Source organism: Sinocyclocheilus grahami, unplaced genomic scaffold (assembly GCF_001515645.1).
Source record: "Sinocyclocheilus grahami isolate Dianchi unplaced genomic scaffold, SAMN03320097.WGS_v1.1 scaffold135.1, whole genome shotgun sequence".
Taxonomy (NCBI): domain Eukaryota; kingdom Metazoa; phylum Chordata; class Actinopteri; order Cypriniformes; family Cyprinidae; genus Sinocyclocheilus; species Sinocyclocheilus grahami.
The window spans coordinates 633,057-660,365 of NW_015505314.1; the positions used below are offsets into that span (position 1 = coordinate 633,057).

General features: G+C 37.2%; 1 protein-coding gene across 1 annotated transcript in view; it reads right to left on the reverse strand.

The window, feature by feature from the left end:
* The window catches only part of LOC107590979 (membrane-associated guanylate kinase, WW and PDZ domain-containing protein 2-like), a 189,141-nt gene that overhangs the window by 83,834 nt on the left and 77,998 nt on the right, over positions 1-27,309 (reverse strand). Inside the window, exons 3-6 of the mRNA XM_016279950.1 lie at positions 16,535-16,654; positions 11,027-11,242; positions 5,826-6,030; positions 1,743-1,822 (exon numbers count right to left, since the gene is read on the reverse strand). Coding sequence (XP_016135436.1) covers positions 1,743-1,822; positions 5,826-6,030; positions 11,027-11,242; positions 16,535-16,654 — 621 coding nt within the window. The remainder of the gene's footprint in view (positions 1-1,742; positions 1,823-5,825; positions 6,031-11,026; positions 11,243-16,534; positions 16,655-27,309) is intronic.

Sequence of the window (27,309 nt, forward strand, 5' to 3'; positions counted from 1 at the left end):
GGTCACTAGGGTGTTCTGGATGGTTGCCACACCATTGCTATGTGTTTGTGAAGGGATATTTGGTAGGGTTGTTATATGGTTGTTAGGGTGTTTCTGAGAGGTACTTTGTCATGCAAATCTTTCCTCCATCATGTCAGGGTGTTTTGGGTGGTTGCTAAGGCATGGCTATGTGGTTTCTCCTGTGTTCTGGGTGGTTGCCATGGTATTGGTATGCAGTTTTGAAGGGATGTTTGGTAGCGCATTGCAAAATTGCTAGGGTGTTTCTGAGAGGTGCTTGTTTGTTTGTGTTCTGAGTGTTTTTGGCACTTTTAAAGTGGTTGCTAGGGTATTCTTGCCTGTCCTGTGCAAAATTTGCCACTACAATGCCCCTACAAGGTGTTGTATGACATTGCCAAAGCATTGCAATGGGGTTCCTAAGGTGTTCTAAGTGTTTGCTTTAGCATTTATTGGTGGTTGATATATCATTGGTAGATGGTTGCCAGGGTGTTGTCATACTGCTGCTAGGGTGTTTGGGGTTGGTAGGACATTATGAGATGGACACTAGGGTGTTCTCGGTGGTTGCTAGTATGCAGCTAGGTAGTTGCTGCTATGGTGCTAGCCCGTGCACAACTTGCGACGACAATGCTTGGATGTCGTGGGTCATTGCAAAGACATAGCTATGTGGTTGCTAAGTTGTACCAAGTGTTTTTGTCTATGTATTTATTAAGTAGTTATGGGTGGCTGCAGATATCGCTAACTAGAGTGTTGTGATTGGTAGCCTAGGACATTGCTAACTGATTTCTATTGTGTTTTGTGTTGCTAAGATAATGGTAGTGTACACCAATACATATTCTGAATGTCTTCCTTATCGGACACACCCAATTTTGCTCTTGCAATCTCCATTTATGAGTTGAATCAAGTGTGTTAGATGATGGAGACAGAAAATGTGCTCTGTTGGGGTGCTACAGGACAGGTTTGGCAAGCATTGTTCTAAGTGCTTTATAGGTGGTTGTTCACCAGCCCACATCAAGGAGTTTAACCCCAAATTTCTATAACAGGGTAGCCAACCCTGCTTCTGGAGGGCTACCTTCTTGCAGAGTTGAGTTTTAACTCCGTCTAACACCCCTGGCTGTGATTTTTAAGTAATCCTGAACACCTTGATTAAGTGTTTGATTAGGGTCGAAGTTACAGTAAACTCTGCAGGATGGTAGCCCTACAGGAACAGTGCTGGCTACTCCTGCTCTAGAATATTCTCATCTTTAGATACAGCTCTGGACCTTTCTTCCATGTCTATGGGATTGTTTGACATGGTCTGCCAAACAAAATTGTCCAACTGCTTCGAAAGCCAATAGCAAAGGCTGCATGATTTTACCTAGCAATAATAAAAAATAATGTTTGACTTGAAAGAAACATATTGATAGCCCTTATACTACAGTTACATAAATGTCATAAAACATATTTTTGATTATTTTAAAGCTCTAAGCAGCCATGAACAACCTGCAGTTAGGCTAATGATCTATATTGCTTGATTTGAGCAACATTGGTATCTCATCAGATCAGACCTTTGCTGTTGTTTTCTAAAAGCAATAAGCCATTTCTGCTTCACGTCTTGTCTAGTAACACTTCAAAACTGTGGAAAAATCACTAAAGCACGGCCTCTTGTGGCTAGTTGCTTTTTAAACATTTGTCTTTTGGCCATCTGTTTGGAGAATAAAGCAAACAGAGTCAAAACAAATAGAGAGAAATGAAAGATAAACACTAACCGTTCTCTTTGCATTCTTCAGGGGGCTTCGCTTTCTTCGCAAGCCGGGGGTCCAACCAGGACGTCGTCTTCGTATTGTGGCTGGAGAGAAGAGAAATGGAGCAGAAAAGGAAAAGCGATGAAGAGGAAGAGAGAGAGATGAGAGTGCTGCAAACTGTTACTGTAAATCATCATGCCGAGGAGACGAGAGAGACTGAAAGGAAGTCTCCGGAGATTTTATCTCCAAACGATGGTGAGAAAAAAGTTTAGCTTAACAAAATGACAATCGATACTTTTAATTAGCTGTAAGCTTCTCATTAGCACAGCAAGAAAGAGAGGAGGAGGACACAGATGCGAGGAAGATGTGAATGACTTATGAGGGAGGAGAACCGAACATGAGCGGCGATTTCACTAAACTGTTTAGCACACAATGTTTGTTCCTCACCATTTTGTCATCTGAGACCAATTTCAGGAGTCATAATAAAGATTTATTTTGAAAGATTTGGCAAAATTGGCAGATTTTTGTGACTTAGTAGTGTAACATGCTTACCAACCGCTAATTAATAGCCTTTGAAATTAATCTTAGCCTCCAACAAAGTTCTGACTGCATCTGAAACCCATCTAGGGAAGAACCAGACAGAGATCCGTTTAAAATCTTGATACTACCGTCTCAATATTTCATACAACATTACCATCTTGTTAATTGGCCAATTATGCTAATTAATGCTACATTCATTAGTTACTTACAATTACATTGAGTTAGCAGTGAAGTATAAGCAGTTCACAAATTCCCTCTTTTATATATATGTATTGTATTTAAAGGGGTCATATGATGCTGCTAAAAAGAACATTATTTTGTGTATTTGGTGTAATGAAATGTGTTTATGTGGTTTAAGGTTCAAAAACACATTATTTTCCACATACTGTACATTATTGTTTTTCCTCTATGCCCCGCCTTTCTGAAACGCGTTGATTTTTACAAAGCTCATCGGTCTAAAAAGCAAGGTGTGCTCTGATTGGCCAGCTATCCAGCGCGTTGTGATTGGCCGAATTCCTCTTTGCGTGAACATTTGGGCGGCGTTATGCAAATCTTCCCAGATAGTGACGTAGGTATGTGAGGGCGTGTTAGAACGAGCCGTTTTAGGTAGGTGTGGTTGACTCTTAACTTTTATAAAGAATATCTCTTTGGATTTGAGACTTTAGTCTTTGCAACTTTACAGATTTATTTTATGCACCAAGAGCTTGTAACACTCCAAAGAGAAATGATCAATTGAAATCGCATCATATGACCACTTTAAACAGCAGATATCGTATTGTATGTGTTTAACACAAATTTCCTTTGGATCAATAAAGTTGATCTAATCTAATCTTTTACCCAGTAGTGACTCCTAACACTTCAAGTTCTTATTTGTTTTCCAGGTAAAACCTTGTTTTATATTAGCTCAAGGGCTAGCATGGGTTTGCGCAATACCATTTCAGTTTTGATTGTCAGTGTGGATGCCAGCTTTTGATATGATTTTTGATGTCAAAATGATTTAAATGCTGTTGAATGCTACAAAATGCAATAATTTAAATCCTATAAAAAATTAATGGGATTGGAAAATGTTGCAGCTCAGGTTAGTACCTTATTATTTGGGCACTGACAAGGTCTGACACTAATAATGAAACAAAATGAAACAACCAAACCAAAACAAATCAAAACTAAACTAAACTAAACTAAACTAAACTAAACTAAACTAAACTAAACTAAACTAAATAACTAAAAAAACAAACAAATCCAAACTAAAACCAAAACAAAAACTAAACAACAAAAACAAAAAACTAAACTAAAAACAAAACAAAATAGCTTGGTATGATGCTCAACAGCAACGCTAAACAAATACTTCCAAAATGTTGTATTATTAATTGCATGCTAACATATTTTGGAACACAAGCAAGAAGCATTTTTGTTCATGTATATTATGCATTCACGTACATTCAGTGTGTTTTGGGGCTTAGCGTTAGACACATATTTGTCTAAAGTAGCAGAAGAAACAGCTCTGAGATCAGTGGGAGAAAGGTAGACTCGACTGTCTCAGTGATGGGACTCGACTCACGGCACTCTGCCAAGTGACCGGCCAGAGAAATTGCAGCCAGGGGCGAAAAGATGGTGCACCTTTGATGTGCTCGTTCTCTGTGACACTCCACACTTCTGCCCTTGTGTCTCTGTCTTTCAGTTTGTGTCTTTCTCCCCAGTGTCTCTTTATGATTCACCTCTCTCTTACAGAAAATGTATTTAATATAAAAGCATATCAAAAGACATTCTACACTCGTTCTCTGTGACACTCCACACTTCTGCCCTTGTGTCTCTGTCTTTCAGTTTGTGTCTTTCTCCCCAGTGTCTCTTTATGATTCACCTCTCTCTAACAGAAAATGTATTTAATATAAAAGCATATCAAAAGACATTCTACTGGCACAGTGCATTTCCGCAGCTTATGTTTGGTTGCTTTGGGAGTTTAAATGTGACTAAATGCATGTACAGAGACATTTTGTCATGATTAATTTGGTCCAGTATGAGTGTGTGTGTGTGTGTGTGTGTGTGTTCATGGTGAGAGATAGACATATGGAGAAGTGTCTACAGTTTGAGAATTAAAGACGCTCCGTCTGTGAGGGAGATCGAGAAAAACAAGGCACCATTGGCTGCTTGACAACTCCATTAAATCCTCAATAGTCACACTGTGTGGGCCAGAGCAAACTGTGTTTGTGTGCGTGTGGTGTTTCATAAAGCAGTGGCAGACTGTCCTCACATCATTCGGAGTCACTCACATAAAGCTTCTGTTATGAACAGTACAATGTTATGAACAGAAAATAACTACTGTCCCTGTGGAAAAACACCTAGCAATCAAAGTGTGTATATTTATGTATGCTTTTTACTAATTTAATTTGTATGAATAAATAATCAGTAAGATGCATTATCTTTATATAACATCATTAAATAATGACAATCTATGTATTTATGAAGGAATGAATGATTAATTTGTGGATGTTCCTAAACTTCAGGAGTGAAATTAAAAAGTATGGTACAATTAATGTTACACTATTATAGCCCATGGAAACTGGTTTTAAACAGAGATGTTTGTGTACATTTTTATTGATCATGGCAACAGTGATTCATCTATAGATCAAATGTTGAAAAGTGTGTTATAACTGGGCTGATATCCAGATGCGCTGTACAGTCCAACACACTTTTAGCATTTACAAGAGATGATTCAGGTGGCTGGATTATAGTGGTTTTGGTCCATGTTTGTGCCGTTGCCTGATTTAGATAATAATTTTAGTGATTCAGGCTCTAAATTAACTCATTTAATAAACAACACTGGGTATGGACAAGGTCTGATGCTAATCACAAAGCCATGGTTAAAAACAAATGAAATGAAAAGTGACAAAACAAAACAACTAAAAATCTATAATTGACCTAGTTGAAAAAGAATGTAAATGGAATCAACAGATGTCACTGAATCAGAACCTGTATATCTTGCATGAGCACCAAGGCTCAATATGGTCTGGAGCATGCACGCAAAAAACAGCTTCAATGAATTCCATACAAAGGTGCACTCAGTAAATTTTGCTTCATGTTGTCATGTCAGATCATACTCCCTTCACTAAAATAATCATCTAGCACAGTTTTATCATTAGTAGAATATTAAATATTTCAACACAAGCATTTCAGTCAAATATAGGGAAAATATCTGCAACCTGACGCAACAGTTTAAAAGTAGCCCAGTTCTGTGCGAAAATCATCTCAACTCTGATGGTTGCCGACATAAATATATATAGAAGTTTATAATTAAAATCTTGAAAAAATACTACTAATTGTATATTACACATATTATACAATATTATATTATATACATATATTTAATATATCTAGCTGGTCATGTGATCGAAACATGGCATACTGCTCAATGTTCATGATTTTACTTTTTTTTCCTCTTCTTTCCAAAATTACTATTAATTCTATTCATTTAAATCTCTGTGTAAAAAAATACTGAATGCACCTTTAAATAATGCTGATTATAATTTAGAATTCGAATTCACTGAAAATTAGACCGATACAGATACTCACTCTATAAAGTACACTTCTCCTTTCTCAGTGTACGCCATCTCCCAGTTATCTGGCAGAGGATCCAACTCGTCATTCTCGTCCAGTTTGAGAGGTGATTTTGGTGGTTCTGTCTCTTCTTTAGGGGCATCTGTGGAGGTCTCGGAGGGGCATGTGGTGGGCATCTCTCCTGAGGCGTCTGTACTCTTGTCTTCATGTTCACTGGACTCTGAAAAATGCAAGAAAAACTGCTTTTAACTGAAGTCTTAAAAAACCATGCTTTATGTAATCAAATAACTCTCAACAATGTCATAAAGAAACTGCCAGAATTAAACTAAATGTACAACATTTTAACAAGAGAAACTGCAGACCTCTGATTCAAACACCTCAATCAATTAAAAAGAATCAGACAGTAGATGTCGATAAAAAAGATGAATGGTGTAATATGATTCAACAAAATAATCACCAAGAGAAGCTACGCTTATAAAAAGAAGCTGTCAAATTTACAACAATCCAGCGCAATATTCTGGGAGACGGCTGGTGAAACTAAGAGTCCAAGTCTACAGAGAAACCGGCGAATGTGAGCGAGACAGACAGAGAAAATATTTCTGAGAGGGAGATGTAACTGAGATTTGGAGTTTCTGAGAGAATTGAAAAGGAGGTCACTGTCAGAGGGGCATGTTAGAAAAGATGGAAGAACAGACAGAGATGGAGTTAGACGGACTGAGACGGTGAAATAAGAGCGGAGTGATTAAAATGGAGTCTGCAGTGAGAAAGCGAGAGAGAAGACGACGAAAAAAAAAAATAGAGGGCCGAACGTGTCCTAGTTTGAGTCATGGAGGATGGCGGTCCCATAGGAAAGGCGCAAAAGACAGATCGAGGGGAAGAGAGAGGGAGAGACGAAAGAAAAAGACACCGAACCCCATAACATTCAGCAGTACTGATGTTTTAATCAACTGAAAAATGAGAGGACAGCTTCACTCAATTCCACACACAAGCTCTGTTCCAAAACCTAGTGAGCTGCCTATTTAGACAACATTTAAAATCATCAAAGGGGCACATCGTCTTTTTGCCACACTTGCCAATAGTGGATAAATTGAGAATATTTTCCAGGCATGTAAAAAAACATATATTTGTTTTATATACTGTAAATACCAAAACAATACATCTAAGATGGTGCACAACAGAAATAAAGAATATTCTTATTTCCTAACAATGTGTCTCAGATATTTCATCAACATCTCAGACTGTGCTCAGATATTGCAAGATACCAAAGCGCGCAATGAAAAGTCAGCGATTTCAATATGAGCTCAAACATTTTACATAAGATCCCAAGGCCACATTATTTGTGTTACGTATCCGGTCCATGAACTTCCGTCTGCTAGCCATCAGAGGTCACCCTTTCCATTTTCATTGACTCTCGCACTACACACTGTTGCACATCACCCCGACTACATATCCCATCATTCATTGCACTGATTACACACAGCCCTGATTGCACACAGCACTGATTGCACACAGCTGTTTCATATCACTCATTCACTATTTAACACCCAATCTCACTCCGTTCTGGCTGCCGAGTATTCTATGCGTTTATAACTCTCTTAGCGATAGCTACTCTACGGAGCCTTTTTCCCTTCGATAGCCTTAGCCTAGTCTTGCCTTGTCTGTTTCCTCGTCTTCTGATTATTGCCTGTGTACTTCGGATTACCTCTCTCGTCTTGCCCGGTTCGGATACTGTTTGCCCCTGCCTGGACCTTTGCATTGTTATTGGATAACCCCTCGTGTCAAGCCCTCTGGATATTGTTAGCCACTTTTCGACCATGCCCGTTTTGGATTACTCTTCTGTCTTGCCCTCATTATACCTGTTTGCCATTGTTCGACCCTGCCTGTGTTTCTGACCTCTTCTGTTTTAATAAAACTCGCACATGGATCCGCACGTCTCGCGTCTCGTCAGCCCCGTTACAATTTGGGTTATCCACATTAATATTCTAGCTTTATTATATACGCTTACCTGCTGTCAAAAATTGTCTTATTGGTTTCTATTTCCCAAAGAATTTTAAGAAAAACTTTCAAAGACAAAGTTGATACTTTAGTGAAGTTGACAAACACCATTTGCAACTCATTTTATGTCCATAATGTTACATATTTCTGAGTGAAAGAATATTTACCCACTTTTTTGACTAGAATGTGGAGGCTGAAGGGTTGGTTGACCCCCAAAAAAGAGCATTTTGTCATCAATTATTCAGCCTTGTGTTGTTCCAAACTCATAAGACTTTCATTCATCTTTGAAACACAAAAGTCAAATATGGTACTGTACCTGCTAAAAGGTGAAACATCATGAAAATCTGACTTTTCCAGGTTTAAAGTGCTATAATCAGGTCCCCAGTGCATCTACCAACCATGGAAACGTGAAAAAGATTAACCCAGTAACTTTGTTTTGGTAAGCCTTTTTTTGCAAGCGTCTGAGAAAACGAGCGTGTCTGATTTCGGTTCCTTGGTGACGTGGCAAAGTGATCTCATTATAATATTACCGCCCCTTATTCTGTATGTTTACACCCACGGCGCCGTCATTTTTATTTCGCAAGCGACAACGGTGTACCAGTTCTAATGCCATGGCGAAAGTTTGAGCAAAACATGCTAACTGTTCTGTCTTTGGCTGCACAGAGAGAACAGAACACTATTTAGAGTCCCAGCCTCAGAGGAGACAAGAGAGCAGTGGATTTATTTAATGTATCTTGCTGCTGCTACACAGATCTAAAATAAACATGCGATTTATTTCCCAGCTGTTTACCTTCACAGACATAACCGACTGTTTTTTGTAACTCATGTGTGTTTTTAACGTAAACTTGTGTGTGAATGAGAACTTAGTTAAGTACTCACATGTGACAGCCACTTTCTGTCCGTGTGCTTCAGATATGTGCGCGCAAGAAAACGTATATCAGAAGTTTAAACTCATATGGTTTAAAACGCATGATTTCAGAGCGATAAACATGATTCTGGAAAAGGGGGCGGGGAGCAGCAACTTATTTGCATTTAAAGAGACAGGCCCCAAAAATAGCGTGTTTCTGCTTCCACTCAAAATAGGCATTTTCAAAATGATATAATAAATTATCTGTGGAGTATTTTGAGCTGAAACTTCACAGACACATTCTGTGGACACCAGAGACTTATATTACATATTGTAAAAAGGGGCATAATATGTCTCCTTTAAGGCACAAGAACCAATTAGGTTCATCAAGCACATCAAGCAAGTACAGGTGAGCTTCCATTTACCATATTTGATTTGCTCTATGTATGTGCATTGATCAATTTTAATTGTGGTTTATATGTGGAAAAACAGCCTAAATTAAATCTATTCAACATATAAAGAAGAAGACTTGGACTAAACAGCTCAGTTCATATGGATTTCTGTTGCAATGCCAATACTTTTGGAAGCATCAAGTTTTGGTAGAAGTTCAATGGAGGTACACAAATCTCGGTAAGACTTTAGAATAAGGAACACATATTCACTATTAATTAAGAGTTTTCTCTCAATAAAATCCAAATCTGCTGCTTATTAATAGTTAGTAAGGTAGTTGTAAAGTTTAGGTATGTGTAGGATTAAGGGATCTAAAATATGCTCATGCAAAATAAGGCATTAATATGTGCTTTTTAAGTATTAATAAACAGCCAATATGCGTGCTAATAAGCAACTAGTTAATAGTGAGAATTGGTCCTTAAAATAAAGTGTTACCAAAATCTCTCAGGTTACGTTAAAATGTCTTAATTAGTGTTTTGAGGATGAATGAACATCTTATAGGTTTGGGTGACATGAGGTTGAGTAAATTATAACAGAATTTTTATTTTTGGGTGAACTACCCCTTTAGGGTATTTATTTGCCATTATTGCCCTAAACATCACTACATCAACAGTAAAGGCACAATATGTAATTTTCACCGCTAGAGGGCACGTATTCAAAATAAACAAATAGACAAAGGCCTAGTTAGATGACGCCATGACTGAGTGTGGAATCATGGGAGTTGTCGTCTTCATCCCCACAGCCGAAGCAATCCGACGGGATTCGGGCAGAAATCATGTTCATGGATGAGCTAATGATTTATTAACGTAGTAGAATGAAGCAGGGTGAGGCTGAAAGCTGTCGAAGCGAAACAAAGCCGCTGAACAAGCGTGACACACTGCTCAAAAGCAGCGGAGCTTTTATTATGCCACAGTCGACCGCTTCCGCTCCTTCCGCTCCTTCCGGTCGTGCGTATGTGGGGAAAAAAAGCAGCGCTGTTTTATCATACTAGATACGTTTGAAAGTTCTGTTATAATGCTACTCTGTGCGGTCGTCGAGGGGTTATGACGTCATTGGCAGGTGGCACAATGACACTATGGACACGCTCCGTGTCACTAGATAAAATAGCTTATTTCTCTGGATTTAAACATTCTTCGAAACATTTGGGATAATGTAAGTACACAAGTCAGCAAAATATATAACACTGTTCTAGTGGTTTTTGGATATTTTAATAAAAAAATCTTACATATTGTGCCTTTAAGCAACATTAAATGAATACTGGCAAGATTATAGAAAACCTTAGAAAACAATGCCTAAAGAGCTATTTGGCCTTTGGTTAACATTATTTCCAGTCGATGTTAACTGAAAGTTGTTTTTGAAGCAGAGCAAGTATTATATTTTTCTCCTTTTTTCAAACAACATGGATTGATGAATCGTGCACAATAAGACCAGGAACTTGTATTAAGAAAGCAAATAGGGTCAATTTTGATTTCATGTTGAATTTAAGTGCACTGAGCTATTAAAGAGCTCTGAGCAATACATTTTCCTCTGGCAGTTCTTTATATTACTACATGTCAACAATTATCTCACTGTGTTAGATTCTAATTCACTATGTCATGCTGCTGTATTAAAGCCAGAAGAAAACAAAAGGTTTTTTCAGTACATCCAGACTTGATGCACGTTTCCGAGAGTGAAAACCAGGGAATGTGTGATAACATGCTGGTGCGACAGTTGCTAGGCTATTTCCCTGACAACAGTAGTTACTATGATATAATTTAGAATGGAGGTGGTTGCTATGATATATGATGCACCTAGTGGCTCGACAGTAGTCACCTCTATGCTAGTAACCCTGACCTGAGGTCACAGCTGTAAATTAACTTACTACACTGGAGAGCCGCACATGACAAGATCTCTCTTCTTCTTAAACTGATTGAGAGCTCCTCACCTGGGGTGATGGCCACTCCGTTGCCGTTGATGACGGGCCTCTCCTCCTCTTCCTCTTCAGGCGGCTCGATGCCAGCCTTCTCCATGTTGCTGACGGACTTGTTACGTCTGCGTTTGCCCTGTGATCTGGGTGTAGCGCCTGGCAACAGCTGCTCAGCTACATTCAGCAGCAGTGGGCTGGGCTCTGCCGGGGGCTTCGGGGTGCCGTAATAGTTATCTGGAACCAATCAGACATTTGATGCATAATTTACTTTTAATAGTTTATAATGTAAGCTCTGCCACCATGAAGTTACAACTCTGCAAATGGAGAAAGATGCAGTATCAGCCTCTCAGGCAATAAACAAGGCACCTTTCTCCAGTGGGTGTTTAGTTACTTTGGGGACAAAATTGCTTCCAGAAGTGAGCTACATCTGCAAACACAACTTTTAGGAACTTCCGGCAACATGACATGAAAGTGATTCAAGAATAAAGAAAACAACGTTTATTAATTATTTAAAAAAATATGTATTTTTGGTGTAGTATTAGGTTTGGTGTGCAGTAATTAAGAGTGTAGATTTGGTTTTAATTGCAGTTATGTTCGAAACATAAAAAAAAGACATTTTAAAATGAAAAAATCTTATATTATATATACATTATATATCTTAATGAGTAAGCAACTGAGTCATTCATTCATTTGATTCATTTAAATGGCTGATTCACACACACACACACACACACACAGTACGGTTAAACATTTCTGGGTTGGTAATATTTTGTCATGTTTTTGAAAGAGAAGCCTTATCTAAAATACAGTAAACAGTGTGATAACGGTTAATAACAATTGTCTATTTTAATAACTGTGGTCCTCCAGAAACATTTCTTCTATTATCAAATTCGAAAACGATTGTGTTGCTTAATATTTTTGTGGAAACCGTAATACATTTTTTCCCCCCAGGATTTCGAAATGATGAATAGAAAGTTCAAAAGAACACCAATTATCAATTTTGAAACATAAATCTATAACTTCTGATAAATTATATGTATCCTACTGAATAAAAAAAGAATAACCTTAATTACCCCCAAACTTTTTAACAGTAGTGAGTATGGGAGTATAATACATATACATACAACTCATTTTTAGCAAGTCAACAATATTTTAACATGTTTATAGAAATTTAATAATAAAAAAAAGATTTTACATTTTAAATTGAATGTAAAAACACAGTTTAGGATAAAAAAATGGTTAAGTGTCGTTGAGCTAAGCTAAGTATTGCACGCACAGGACCCATAGTAAGTGTTAACCATTTTTAATAATTGTTAAACTAAACCATCAACACCCTAATCTACATATATAGTAGTATACTTATAATTAGCTTTATATAAAAATATGAAAAATAACCTAGATGACTAGATGATGACTACAAGACTAGTCAGATGACTAGGCAAACATGATGTGTTCATAATATCTTACTGCTCTGAGTGTGGTATTCGCATTGCTCAGTCAGTGAAAATATTGTCTTTGCAAACAAAACAAAACAACTCAAAAGTCCATTCAGCCAGGACTCTGACACCAGTACAACACCACACACAAACTGTTGCTCAAATGACCGAGAGCTGTTCTATGTTTACAGACTCAGTGAAAGTCCCATGGCTCCCCTGGGATGAACAGGCTCTAGAGGAGAGCAAGGCATCTGGTTGAGTACGCCTTCAATTCTCCCTGGGTCACTACCTGACATGATGCTGCAGCGTGCAACAGCTGTAACTCATAAATAAGAATGGATATCTCTCTATCTATCTATCTATCTATCTATCTATCTATCTATCTATCTATCTATCTATCTATCTATCTATCTATCTATCTATCGTTTGTTTGTACATGTACAACTGCACTGTATCTGATTAATTTTCTACACAGCTGTGATACTTTCATGTGTATCGTGACCTCTTTCTCATCAAATAATAAAATACTTAAATGCAATATTTCATGTGCTTTTATTTATTTCCCTTTCTTTGCAATAATTATCAGCTTATTGTAGTCTTAAATATAATTTATAATGAATTTTACTGCAATGAAGTGAATTTAATCTAATTATAAAAACATTTTCATGTTAATATGAATGTTTCTTCTTTTTTCTCATTTTTTATGTACTGCCAAAAAAACAGTAATAAATAATAAAATAATAATAAAAAATGATTCTAATAAATTTCAGACACATTTACAGTCATTACAAAAGTATATTTGACAAATGAGACCTATATTTTATTCAGATATAACCATCACAGAATGCTAATAAACTCAATACATAATCTGATGCAGTGGAAATTACATTGTGGTATGAATGCTCAAGATTCTTAGAAAAATTAAGTTCACAGGATAGCTCTTGATATACCTGATATGTACTTAGTCACTGTATATATGTTACGAGTTAGTATGTTTTTGTATCCAGGGATTTAAAGACTAGTTTATATATTAGATTTCAAAATCCTTTGTAAACCCACCAAAAATCCCACTCTTATACCTGATGTTACATTATTAAAGCTGAGCTGAGAAACAGTCTCAGAGCTCTTTTCTGTGCTAGTCACATTCTTTAAAAAACATATTGAAAATCACTGTTATGAACACTGAGGAAGAATTAACAAGAGAGAAACAGAGTAGAAGAGAAGAGCTGATGTATTTCACATACGAAGATTATTTTCTGTTGCTTTCAGTCACTGCACTGTAAAATCCAATAGTTTACCTTACTTAGATTTAATTAGTTATCTTTACTTAGTTGTTATACTTTCTAGGTTTTATTAAGTCACAGCTACTTTCAAGGCAAATAAAACAATTTACTTACTGTTTTGAGTGACACTTACTTAAAATATTCAAGTAGCCACAAAGGAACCTATATTAGATTTCAAAATCCCACCAAAAATCCCACTCTTATACCTGATGTTACATTATTAAAGCTGAGCTGAGAAACAGTCTCAGAGCTCTTTTCTGTGCTAGTCACATTCTTTAAAAAACATATTGAAAATCAAAATCACTGTTATGAACACTGAGGAAGAATTAACAAGAGAGAAACAGAGTAGAAGAGAAGAGCTGATGTATTTCACATACGAAGATTATTTTCTGTTGCTTTCAGTCACTGCACTGTAAAATCCAATAGTTTACCTTACTTAGATTTAATTAGTTATCTTTACTTAGTTGTTATACTTACTAGGTTTTATTAAGTCACAGCTACTTTCAAGGCAAATAAAACAATTTACTTACTGTTTTGAGTGACACTTACTTAAAATATTCAAGTAGCCACAAAGGAACCAATGACATTAATAAAGCTGTGAGAGGCAGCAGTGCACTAATATGTTGCTAATGTTGCTAAGAAAGGCTAAGCTCACAAGACCCCAGAGAATCACATTCCCTTTAGGGTATTTTTATATCACACTGCGAATTAACCAGAGTTACCGCAAATCAGATACTTTCCCAAGATCTGTTCTCTACAAGGGACTCAAAAATCAGATTAATCGCAAAAAAAAAAAAAACCTTACAGAAATAACAAAAATGGAAAAATAACACAAAATAGAAATACAAGTTGTGGCCACTGTGGCTCATTATTATTTGCAATAATTACTTACGCAAACAAAATGCTCTGAAGAACATATTTGTTAGCAATTGGCAGAAGACGTCTTATGTCTGGGGAGTGAGAGTGTGTCAGACAGTTCAAGGTGGTAATAATAGCCAATCGTTGTAATGACAGGCTTTGGCTCTGGCATTTTAGAATGACCAAAGCAACATTTTCTTTTGTTCTCTGAGATAAATATTCATTCATGTAACTTGTTCAGGCAAAGTCACACCTTTTTGATGCACAACTATGAATTTTCCTGGTAAACATGTTTCTATTGCAGTTTATGCAAATGTCTTCTTACTGAATAAAACAATGTTTCCACCTAAAGCGAGTTTTTTTTTTTTTTGCACATTTTGAACATTTTATTTGCATCTCTGTGTTTTAATCTAGCCAAAGAGTGCCTAAAAATATGTGGATAGAAACCTGGCTTATGACATTTTGATCTTAAAGGGGTCATATGATGCGATTTCAATTTTTCCTTTCTCTTTGGAGTGTTACAAGCTCTTGGTGCATAAAGAAGGTCGGTAAAGTTGCAAAGACTAAAGTCTCAAATCCAAAGAGATATTCTTTATAAAAGTTAAGAGTCAGCCACGGCTACCTAAAAAGGCTCGTTCTAACACGCCCCCACATGTCTACGTCACAATGTGGGAAGATTTGCATAACGCCGCCCAAATGTTCACGCAAAGAAAGAAGGCGTAACTTTTATTCTCGCTGTAGTATTGTTGTTGCCGCCTCCACCATGTCGTGAAGACGCTGTGTTTCGTTGTGAAAGCTAAACTACTTTGTTTGGCCTTCCAAAAGAGGACGATATCCACTTTGTCATGCCTGGAGCTGATCCGTGCTGGTTGCTGAGGAGATACATCAACTTCGAGCTGTGGATCGCCGGATTGGCTTTCACCGTGGACGAAGCGGAGTCCAGCCCGGGGTCGTCACATGTGGTTGCCGCAAGCCTGCCGGACGCTCCTTTGTCGAATCCGCCGGCCGCGCCATTCTCAAGCCCACCCGCCTCCGCTCACTCAAGTCCACCCGCCGCCGCTCACTCAAGCCGGCCTCCGCTCACTCTAGGATGCCGGCCGCCGCTCACTATAGCCCGCCGTGTGCGAATCTACTTAGTTTGGCCTTCCAAAAGAGGACACGACTAGAAATCAGTGGTTAAGTTGCATTTACAACACTGTTCCAGAACAGTTCAACCCAAATATTCAGATGTGTCCAGCGCATTTTATGGAGGACTGTTTCCTGATCCTACAGTAAAAAGACAGTAAAAGCCATTATAATCAGTAATTATGTCCCCACTGGATGCAACAAATGCCTCGTTTATAATGGGTTTTAATGTTTTTGTCTCGTCCCTCCGGCCGGGACACCGGGCACCACAGTGTGTTAAGGGGCGTAACATTTCCGTCACACGCTTGAGGTACTCGGCCAATCACAATGCAGTGGATAGCTGGCCAATCAGAGCACACCTCGCTTTTCAGAACGATGAGCTTTGTAAAAATCGACACGTTTCAGAAAGGCGGGGCATAGAGGAGAAACAATAATGAACAGTATGTGGAAAATAATGTGTTTTTTGAACTTTAAACTGCATAAACACATTTCATTACACCAAATACACAAAATAATGTTCTTTTTAGCAACATCATATGACCCCTTTAAATATGACACCATTCCCTCCTTAAATGTAAGTCTATGGGATTATTTAGTTGATTTTGCCGTTCACTAGGTTAAAAATGGCTTAGAGTAGTAATATTAATAGCTCACTTCACCTCAAGAAACTTGATTTGAGGTATTACTTATGTCCACAGCACAAAAACCATCACTTCAATGCTTAATTGGTTGGTTTAGTTTAGGACATTATCAAATCCATAATGGTAGCAATGAGATAATGGGGCAAAAACATAATATGTGGTTGTGCAACCTAGCCAATTTACCTTCATAAGTTCCACTTTCCAGCAAAGCTCCACTTCTCTCCAATTCCACAAACCGCTCAACGGTCACAAAGTTGTAGTCTACTCCCGGAACCTCTCCTTCTTTAGGCTGTCTGGTTGTACCTACAGAGAAAAGAGAAAGGCAGGAGTTAGTTCAGGTCAGCGAGTCCTATAAGGGTTCGTGCCATGTGCTTAATCAGCAGCTAGAAAGTTCATCCAACAACAAAAAAAGGTTTTTATAGCAAAGCTCAACATGAGCCAAACAGAACAGGTTTCCGGCTAACTGGTTTACTTCATTTATATACAGAGTGCCACATGTGCTGTCTGACAGTCTGTCAGACAGAAAAAAAGAATAAGGGAGGAAGAAAAACAAAATGTCAGGGTTTTGAGTCTTTAAGGTGAAAATAATAACGCAATCTCGTTCATACAAAATGAAACATACAAGCCTGGAGTAATGGTGTTTTCCAAAAATGTAAAAAAAACAAAACCAAAACTGTCTACTCTAATCTTCCATGTCACATCATCCTTCAGAAATCATTCTAATCACTCTAATAATCATTCTAAAAGAAAGAAGAAATACTTTTATTCAGCAAAGACACAGTGACAATAAAGACATATATAATGAGATTTCTATTTCAAGTAAATGCGGTTCATTGAACCCAATGTTCATGAACAATTCTGAAAAAAATATCACAAAATTACAAAATTATTAAGCAGCTTATAATAAATAAAAGTTTTTCTATAATAAATTACATTTTAAAGCATATTAAACGTACTGTTTTAAACATGATAAAAAAAATGGTATTTGACTGCTAGTGTATGATAAGAATTCACGTCCAAGCCAAGTCAAGTCTAATAACACTTTCACAGCAAAACATTCTCTTATGGCATTTGTCATGTAGCACCATTATAACATTAGTTGGCATCCATTTTACCCTTGTTATGAGACTAGGATGCTAAAAACAGTTTAAACTGGACCAGGCGTGCCCAACTTCCTGTTTGGAAGTCTCTAGCACTCCAAATTACCTTTATTACCCGGTTCAGGTGTATTTATTCAGGGTTGGAGGTAAACTTTGCAGGATGTTGGTCCGCCAGGAGAATAATTGGGCATCCCTAAATAGCCTAAGGTGGTATGCTGTGTCTTAGCTAGCCACCAAGCTAGTCAGTTTTGCTACTATAATCTTACAGGGCTTTTAAGCTCTTGTTAGTTGCTCAGGGGTGCATTTCCCTAAAGCACTGTTAGCAAACTATGGTCGCAAGTTCCATTGAACTCTGTTGGTAACGATGGAACTTGAGACCATAGCTGCCTTTGGGAGCGCACCCCAGGCTAGAATAACAGCTGGCCGACCAGATGAACAGCAGCTTGCTCAGGTTGGGAGACCAGCTAAACAAGCCTAAAACAGTTAGAAAAGTGTGTGGTGGTAAAATATTTAACATCCATTTTACTACCTTAAATGCTAACAATTTCCAAGCTATTTAGAAAGAAATCAACGCACACCACCCCTCACTGAGAGTACAATGAGAACAGTTCAAAGTGTATGTATATTAAGCAATGTGTTAAAATGACAAACTGAAGTGTTAATGTATTCCTGCATCCTGCATGTAGCAGAGCTGTAATTAGCCAGCAAGGAGTTTGTGCTAATTGCTGCTAGCTGAGAAAGCACTGGGGTATTTCTAAACTCTGCATATTAAGGGAGCTCACTGCGGGAGTGCCAACAGTAAACACCTGAAAGACTCCAGGGTCAAAGACACGACGCTCATTATTTTCAGTATCTATTCATTTATTCAAAAACAAATTAAAAATGTCATTTAAACATAGAAACATAGAAATGTAAACATTTAAAGGTTCGAACACCTCTTCTCTGATAAGAATGTTTTCATTTCTTTTTGATATTTTTTTTGCAGGGCAAGAAGTAAAAAAAAATGTCAGGGTGTTAAAACTGTCCTGATATCATAATGAAGAAAAAATCCTGATGATAAGAAAATCTTATTTTAGTTGTGGATATCTTTTATTAAAAGGCCAACAAGTGTCTTAAAAATATCAGATAAATTTACCTTTTTATGACAAGCCAAGGTTAGTTAAGGCTGTAAAATGTCATGTGATGTGACATAAGAAGTGAATTATATTTATTATTTTAATTTATTATTAATTCATAAATGTACCATTTCTCACCACACACAGCATCATTAGACACGACTGCATTGCATTTATTAATTTTAAACTTCTTGAAAATGAAACCATATGAAACCAACCAGAATACTATAGTAATTCTAAGAACTTAAACTTGAATTTTAAAAGATTTTTTGGGAATTTCTTCTTTATCGTTGACTCTCCAACACTTTAACAACTCTAAAAACCTTTACTCACCGGTTCCCATAAACCCAAGTACCACACATATAGGCCTAATATTAGAAGCAAACAACATAGAAAATTCCTGTACCCAGTTTTTGTCCAAATACTGGCCGACGTCAAGCGGTGACACTCTCATCCATTACCTGACCTACCAAATACCAGTTCACAGCAATCAAAATACAACTACAAACAGTTTAAAAACCACATCTGACAGCATAGATTTGCACTATGGGAGCCCAAAAGGAGCCCTGCACAGTCATTAAGCTGTCACTAGTGTTTGAAACTCACATCATCTCTCATCATCTATCAATCAATAGCTACACAATGACAACAAGTCCCAGAGCCGGGTGTCTTTCCACCGTGATAGCCTATGATGGGCATGCTAATGACAGGTCACAGGAAATAGGGGCAAATGGAACGTCTCCACTCTCACGACCCATGTCTTCTCGGGGCGAGCTTTGACTGAAGACTGCGCAAAGACTGCCTCATCACGACAACTAGAATATCTCACAATACCGCCGGCTACCCAAGCGTGTAATAACATAATGAAAAGAAAATGAATCCATTACGACCATTAAATCACTTGCCAACATCGTCTTAAAGCTCAATTTGTTGATAAATCATACTCTAAATAAGAAAAGCAAATTGCTGGAAGATGGATCGATCTCAACGCCAGTGATTTCTTCTCAGGAGAGGCAGCTACCTTGGCAGAAAGGCTTGGTTGACGAGATGCACATCAATCTGTTTATCTTGAGCTGATACAAACTGTAGCTGGATGCTCACAGAAAACATTTCTCACTGGCTTTCTAAAGAATAGCAGACATCGTCAGTGACTGTTGGCTGTGACTGTCATGTAGCAAAGACACTTTTCATCAATACATGGTCAATTTTAAATGGGAAAGACTTTAAAGTTACAACATTTCGCAGCAGAGGCTTACGTGGCTATGCTAACTAACCACACGTGAGTACAAATTTATCCAGGATATCTGCATACAATCATTTTCACAAACAATTCATGATTCGTCAACAACTTTTATATTCTACTTTTTTTTTTTTTTAAACACAGGAACAACTAACACACACACACACACAATCACTCTTGGTGGCCTTATAAATGTTTACAAACATTACATTAAATAAGTATTTCATCAGACACAAGCTTTTTAAGGTTGCTGAGAGTAAAGAAAGGTTGTGTGTAAAGTCCTTATATGGAGATCATTTTGGTGTGTTTATACAAATGACTAACCTCGGGCAAAGTTGGTTAATTAAAAAAAGCCAAATTCATTAATATTACCACAAGATTAAGAACAAATATGTGTGTGTGAATTAGTCAATTATTAGTGAACATGACCCAGTGACTCTATGGAACATCCAAGTGAGTGTGTCTATGCTAATTTCAAAGTGGACCTTTGATGCTGGACAGCTATAATTAGCCATGCTATCCAGTGGGTGCTTTTCACGATGACAGTGCGTTCTCATGGGAGCACAGGTGAATTGCTTCCAGTTTTGAATGTAACTCATTTTCCTCATAATACTGAAGTCTGGGTCATCTCATATTTGTGAACTCCTGTGCTACTAATGCTTTTCTAGCTGTCTAAATTCCATCACGCTAATAGTCCAGGTTGATGTTTTACAGCTTTTTCACTTGGCTGACTTCAAGACTTCAACACACCTGTAAACACAAGTGCTACTGTATGGCACTCCGAAGCGTTAAAGATGAAAGGGAGGTATGCAGCCAGAAAGCTGAAAGCACACTGTCAATATGCCATTAACACTGAGCCACACAACTCATTATGTCTAGATACACACAAGATAGGTCTCTCTAGCATCTTGTGTAGATTTTTGTGTCACCTAATTATTATGCATATTGTCCATTAGTCCTTTGTTCCAAAGAGTTCAACGCATTAGGCAATGTTAATTTGTCATGGACTTTAACAAGTTAGTGCAGATAATAGACATATATCACGGGGTAATACTTAGGAAAAACAATGTAAAATACGATCCTTTTATTAAGTTTGAGCTTCCCTCTAGAGTATTTTTCATAATCAAGCTTTTAACCAATTTACATCTAATTCAGCTTAAGTCAGAAAGTGCTTTCCAGTTTACCAACCTCTAGAGGAAGAGAAAAAAAGTTATTCTTTCCACATGAGCAATCATGGGCTGCAGCGATTTGCAAAAAAAGGCACACAGCTAGACGGCTAGTTATTTGTCCTCAGTATTGTCCACTTGGAAGTGGCATCATCTTCTTGTGTACAAAATGTACTTCAATATCTCCTGCAGAGAAGAAGGGGGGCGGGGTGGGGGTGGGGTGAGGAAAATACTATCTGGAAATAGTGCCTTTGCACATTTGCTGAAGCAAGGTAGAAAACGAAGAGAGGCGTGAAGGATTTGGGCTTGGCGTTTCTTTGAAAACATGGCACGTGGGCTATGTTCTGGAATGGGTTCACAGTCTCATAAGACATGTAACAAGAACAGTATGTGCTTCATATAGGCTAGGAGGTCTCAATTTCCACTGCATGGACATGATAGCTCATTCCTTGGGTTTTTATATTATATTCTCCATAAACAACTACTGCTTTTCAAAAGGCTTGTATCTCAGTGAATGATGAATGTGTTGGAACAAATCTTCCTCTTGAAACAAGCAAAATGTATTGGAAAAAACAATAAAAAGTTATTGTAGGCATTTCTGTCTAGTTTTAAGATACATTAATATTTTTAGAGGCTAAATATTTATGGTATTTTTGAGAATGTTTAAGAGATTTTGCAAGTTTTAAGAGGGGCTTTTTGATGTGTAATAAAATTGGCCAATTTGTAACAATTTCTTGAAAGAAATGTCTTGTCCTTGAAACATGATCATTTCTTTTGAAATTCAACAATAACATTTTAAATATCACAATTTTTTTCAATAATTTCTCTATGTAAATTTCAAGATAAAACATCTTAAAACATAATAAATATGCTTTAAACATTCATAGACCTGAGAAAATCAAGAACACAATAATTTACAATAGAATTGGGGATATAATCGAACCCTGCGGCACACCGCTGATTGTTTTAATCTTGAACACATTTAGATTAACAATGTGTTTGAACTTTGCTCCAGTTTCAGAAAATAATTTAACAACATGAAAATGTAACTAGGTTGAAATCAGTGGGGGGCCACAAACAGAATGCTTAATACAGAGGAACATGTGCAGAAATTCATACTGTATGAGCATATGCTGTGTTTGCATTTGAGGAAAGATGTGAGGTGCTTAGCAGGAAATCCATCACTTCTGGATTTTTTCTCTGTTGTCTTGTGCATGTGATTATCTTGCTTGGATCCAAGAGGATTACTGTTACTGTGTTAGTAGGCACCGAGCCATGCAAGAAGCCTGTATAGTCAATAACTGTTCTTCAGGAGAGCTGGTATAGCACGGGGTTTGTGCAGATTTCTGTGGCATGCTTCTGTGCTTTGGCTGGGTGCTATGAATCATCTTGGCAACCAAACCAAGATCAGGATGGAGCACTAACCAAACGCAAAGGATGCCTCCGGACACTTCCTAATTCCTGCAATATGGACCCCATCTCATTTCCTTGAACTTGATTCCTAAGTGTCTCTGTCTGGTCTTGCTGGGAGATAGCAGATTACATCTCTTGATCTAAGGACTAGCCACTGCGATGTGACAGACTCTAAAGAAAGACTTCAGGCAACTCCTGTCCTGCCCCTCAAAGTCACTGCACATACAGTCACCATCCAAAAACATTAAGGAAAATCAGCCTTACAGCTTCCAAGGGTCCAAATCCTGTCCTGCCCATGTATGAAAGTGCCACTGCAAGTAATCCCTTGCAGAGAATGTGGCTTGTGATGAGAAAAGACGGTGACCTACTTCTTCTGCCTCCTGTATATGAGACCAATATGACAACATTGCACTGTGATTCATCAGGGGAAATTACAGCTTGTTATTAATGCCTTGCAAAAAGGAACTGGCAATTGCAATCCACAACCACCAACCCATTTACTGTGGAAAGGAGGTACTAATCTGGCAAGATTATAAGATATGGACTGTAATAACGCTTTCTGATTGGACTTTCTGGATGTACTGGAAGAAGTGAGGAGCAAGCAATAGCAATGATAGGTGAAGCAATGAAATAGAAGGAAGCTGAGGAGGAAGCATGGAAGAAAGAGTCATCATAGGTGTGTTCCCAATGCAAAAATTTATTTAGATGACTAATAAATAAAACAATCAATCACTCAATCAATCAGTATAGTATCAGTTAGTATTTTTCGTCTTGTTTTCCTTGAGAAGCTAAAAAAATTACTTCAGAGACTATACTTTTTTTGCATCATATTGACAAATTGCTTTAAGCATAAACTTTTAATTTTGTCTGCTTTATAAAACAAGAAAAAAATACTAATGGGGAGAAAAAAAAATTATCTGATAAATAAATCTTAATATCTTTTGCAATTTGCTCCTCAAATATTAAAAATTCATAAAATTATGAATACAGTATGACAGGACTGTAACTGGGATGTAGCCTGTTCACAAAGGATAAAATAAGCTTTTCACGAATCATTCAACAAACAGAGCGGAATTGCATAAAACGGGGTAATGAATTACTAAATCGTGCTCACAATTAACTTAAAACGAGGAGACAGATTACATCGTGCTGATGTATTAGTAAGTCATGAGAACAAATTGTTAATTTTTGGTGATATATATATATATATATATATATATATATATATATATATTTATATATATATATATATTTATTATTATGAGTTTTTTCGTTTTTTCAGCTTTTCACGAATCATTCAACAAACAGAGCGGAATTGCATAAAACGGGGTAATGAATTACTAAATCGTGCTCACAATTAACTTAAAACGAGGAGACAGATTACATCGTGCTGATGTATTAGTAAGTCATGAGAACAAATTGTTAATTTTTGGTGATATATATATATATATATATATATATATATATATATATATTTATTATTATGATTTTTTTCTTTCTCCACGTCATGTTCGGGACCCTTCTTTGATAATCAAAGAAGCAGTACAACCATTTTCAACTAATAATAAAAAGAAATGTTTTTGGGCACCAAATCAACATATTAGAGTGATTTTGAAGAAGATATATATAAATTATTAGTTTAGCAACATGTTAAGGTCACATTGGGACAAATATCCTGTACGCCCCAAGTAAGAGTTGTGATTTGTGCAACATGCAGAGTTGCTGCCAATAAACAGCGATCTAAACCCGTCACTTATAAGGTTCCATATTATTTAAGATACTACCTTAGAGTGTAGCTGTGTATTAAGTAGATAGCAAAGGCGGTCACTATATTTTGGAACAGAGCTTGTGAGACCTGTCATTCATAGCGATACTGATCTCATTCCAATCGGCTGAGGCAATGTTTTCACAGTACTACCGCTCTGCATGTCCCATTTCAATTCGTAATCCATCTGTTATTACTGCAAGAGGTCATGTCAGCGAGGTCCATTGTGCCCTACCTAATCTGACCATTAGTCAATTAGAAAGCAGAAAAGTCCTTCTAATGCTGTGTATGAGGCTAGATTACCCCCGGATACAGCTATAAATAAAAACAGGGTATATGGGACTTTTGAGATGCACAGTTAAAAACTTGCTTTCAATGCACTTAGCCCGCATTACACACAAGCAGAGAGGTATAGATATAATTTAAAGATTCACTATCATGAGCCTGAGAAAAACTCAATTGATGAGCATTCAGTAAAAGGAAAAAGTAAATAATTGACAATAGTATTGGGCCTAATATTTACCCCTGAGGCACACCGGTGGTTTTGTTCTCAACGAAGCTAGGAAAGACAAACAAGATTAACAATGTGTTTGAGCTCTTTCAACTGGTAAAAAGCCACAAATCAGAAAAGTTTAAGGATGTGAGAGCACTGTGCTTCACAGGGATTGATAGTGGACATGCAAGATTGATTTCAGAGCCAGCAAATCGCCCTGCTAGCCTGTTGAAATGGTAACAGCCCTGCCTTCCCAAGAAATCCATTATTAGCTACACCTCCAAGAGGTGTATTGACATACTGGTATTATTAATGCCAGAGAGGAAGGAAAGAAGTGGAGGGAGGAAGGATGAACGTTACTGCAATATGTCACTGTCTATTTGTTAACTCTGTGCGTTAAAAACCACAGTTGAGAATCTGCCATTACAGATGCATTGATATTAATAATTCATATAGATTTGTGGCTTTTTCAGACACCCTCTACTACGACTGATAGCCTGAGGCTACTTTCAAAATGGGCGATGCAATCCCCTCAGTGGGTTTTTCGAAGCAAACACAATTGAGACATGAGGGAATGATAGTGTCTCTTGGCCCTCTTATTTAGTCATCATATGCCTACAAACTGTCCTATCAAACAAATACAACCCTAACTCAGTTGAACCGAAAAATTTTTTTTTGTGAATTATAGCTACTTAAATATTTACTACGAAAATCCCAGCTGGTTGTGGAACAGAACCAGCAAACTTTGTGCTAGCAGCCTTGATTCAATTATGCTATCACTAACTTACACACCCACACCAATTTCAAAACACAAGGCAGAATATAATGAAACCTACACGAAGATATTCTGCAGCTCTTATGCTATTTGTATATACTTATTCTTGACTGACAGAATATACATCACAAACCTCATAGAAACAAAAACACGCACACAAGCACAAAAACAAAGAAGATCTGTGTAAACAATCAGAGAAGCAACATTTAACACTTTGTACCTAGGCAAAAGACTACATCTAAAAACAAGCTGTATGTACCCCTATGTAGGTGCATAATGTTTTATGTCCTTATAAAACAACCCTGTAGCTTCTTTGACACGCACAGCTTTTTTCCAAGCTTTCTGGTGATGGGTGGGGTGTGTTCTTTCCAATCGCATGTTTGATCTCTCATGCTTCATATCTCTCCCGTCCTTGTTTACCTTTTTGGATGTTGACAAAAAAGCTTTGCTTTCCTCCCACTTCAGAGGCATCCAAGCATCTGAGCTCACAGCTTAGTGGAGGAAAAGAAGGAAGAGCTTGGAAAAAAATATGCAATATGAAGCGCTTTGACAGCGAACACAGTTCTGATCTTATCTGAGATGTAACCTCTCAATCTGTCTGACCCCCTTCCTTTAATCTCATGCCATCATGGTGAGAAGGTGCAGTGGCCGTCCCAGGATGTTTCTGCCTGCTCATCTGTAGATGTGGAAAACAGCAGTTCTCCAACAGGAAGCATTAGACATACAGTAGATGGGTCGTTCTACAAAACGAGTATCTTTATACAGTATGAGTAAAAATTATTTTAAGCAACGAATTGCTAGCAAATTTACTATATGTTAATCTAGACATTTTTTAAACATTATTTTCAAAGCCTGCAAGATTTTCTTTTTAATGTTTTTAATGTTTTTGTTTAATGTATGAGATATGAAACAGTAAAAACAATACTATTGTGATTCTATTTTTAAATTTTTAAATGTAATTTATTCCTGTGATGGCAAAACGGAATTTTCAGCAGCCATTACTCCAGTCTTCAGTGCCACTAGGTCCTTCGAAAAACATTTTAACATACTGAATTATTGCGCAAGTAACATTAAAATAAATAAAGATCCATGTATTGCATCAACCTTGTTACCATATGTTTAAACTACTCCATATACTAAAAAGTATGACAACATCCATTTGTCATCATTCAAGAAGTGAACTCTTTAAGGGCAATTTAACGTCTCAGAAATGGATGATCTTAAAATGTCAATCCCATTACCATGATTATGTAAACAAATAATAATTGAAAAGTGGATATAAGTATAAATATCATCAATACATTTTTGTTTCTAAGAACTATCTTGTACTAAGATAATGTGAAATTAAAATGCAAAACTGTAAACCACTACCTTTCTGAAGGTTAGTCATATCCCGACATATATTATGTATTAATTTAAGCTGGAGATGGCACAAGCAATTTCTTAAAAACCTAACATATTATTTATCCAAAATCACAAATTTCCTTTAAAATCCACCTTATCAAACTGGAAATGGCATCGTTTCCATAATATGAGATGACGACGTGACTCAGAGCGAGAGGCCAATAGAGAAAGGGATGAAAGACAGAGTGAACACAGAGAGGGCTCGAGGGAGGGATGAAGTCAGCATGTGCCACAGCCTCTGGGCATCAGAATGTGTTGAATGACTGTTGGCCTGATCCAAGATCAGAAGCTTTGCTGTCAATCTAATCCTCTGTAAATATTACTGTGGCAAGACAGAGAGAGAGATCCATGAGTCAATCTAAGTATCCATAGAAGCTAATAATGCACAAAGCCTGGTCAGAGATTTGAGAAAACAAATCATATGGTTTTAGAAGACTTGAAGCATGAGTCATATTGGACACTTTTATGAATTTATAAAATTTTTTAA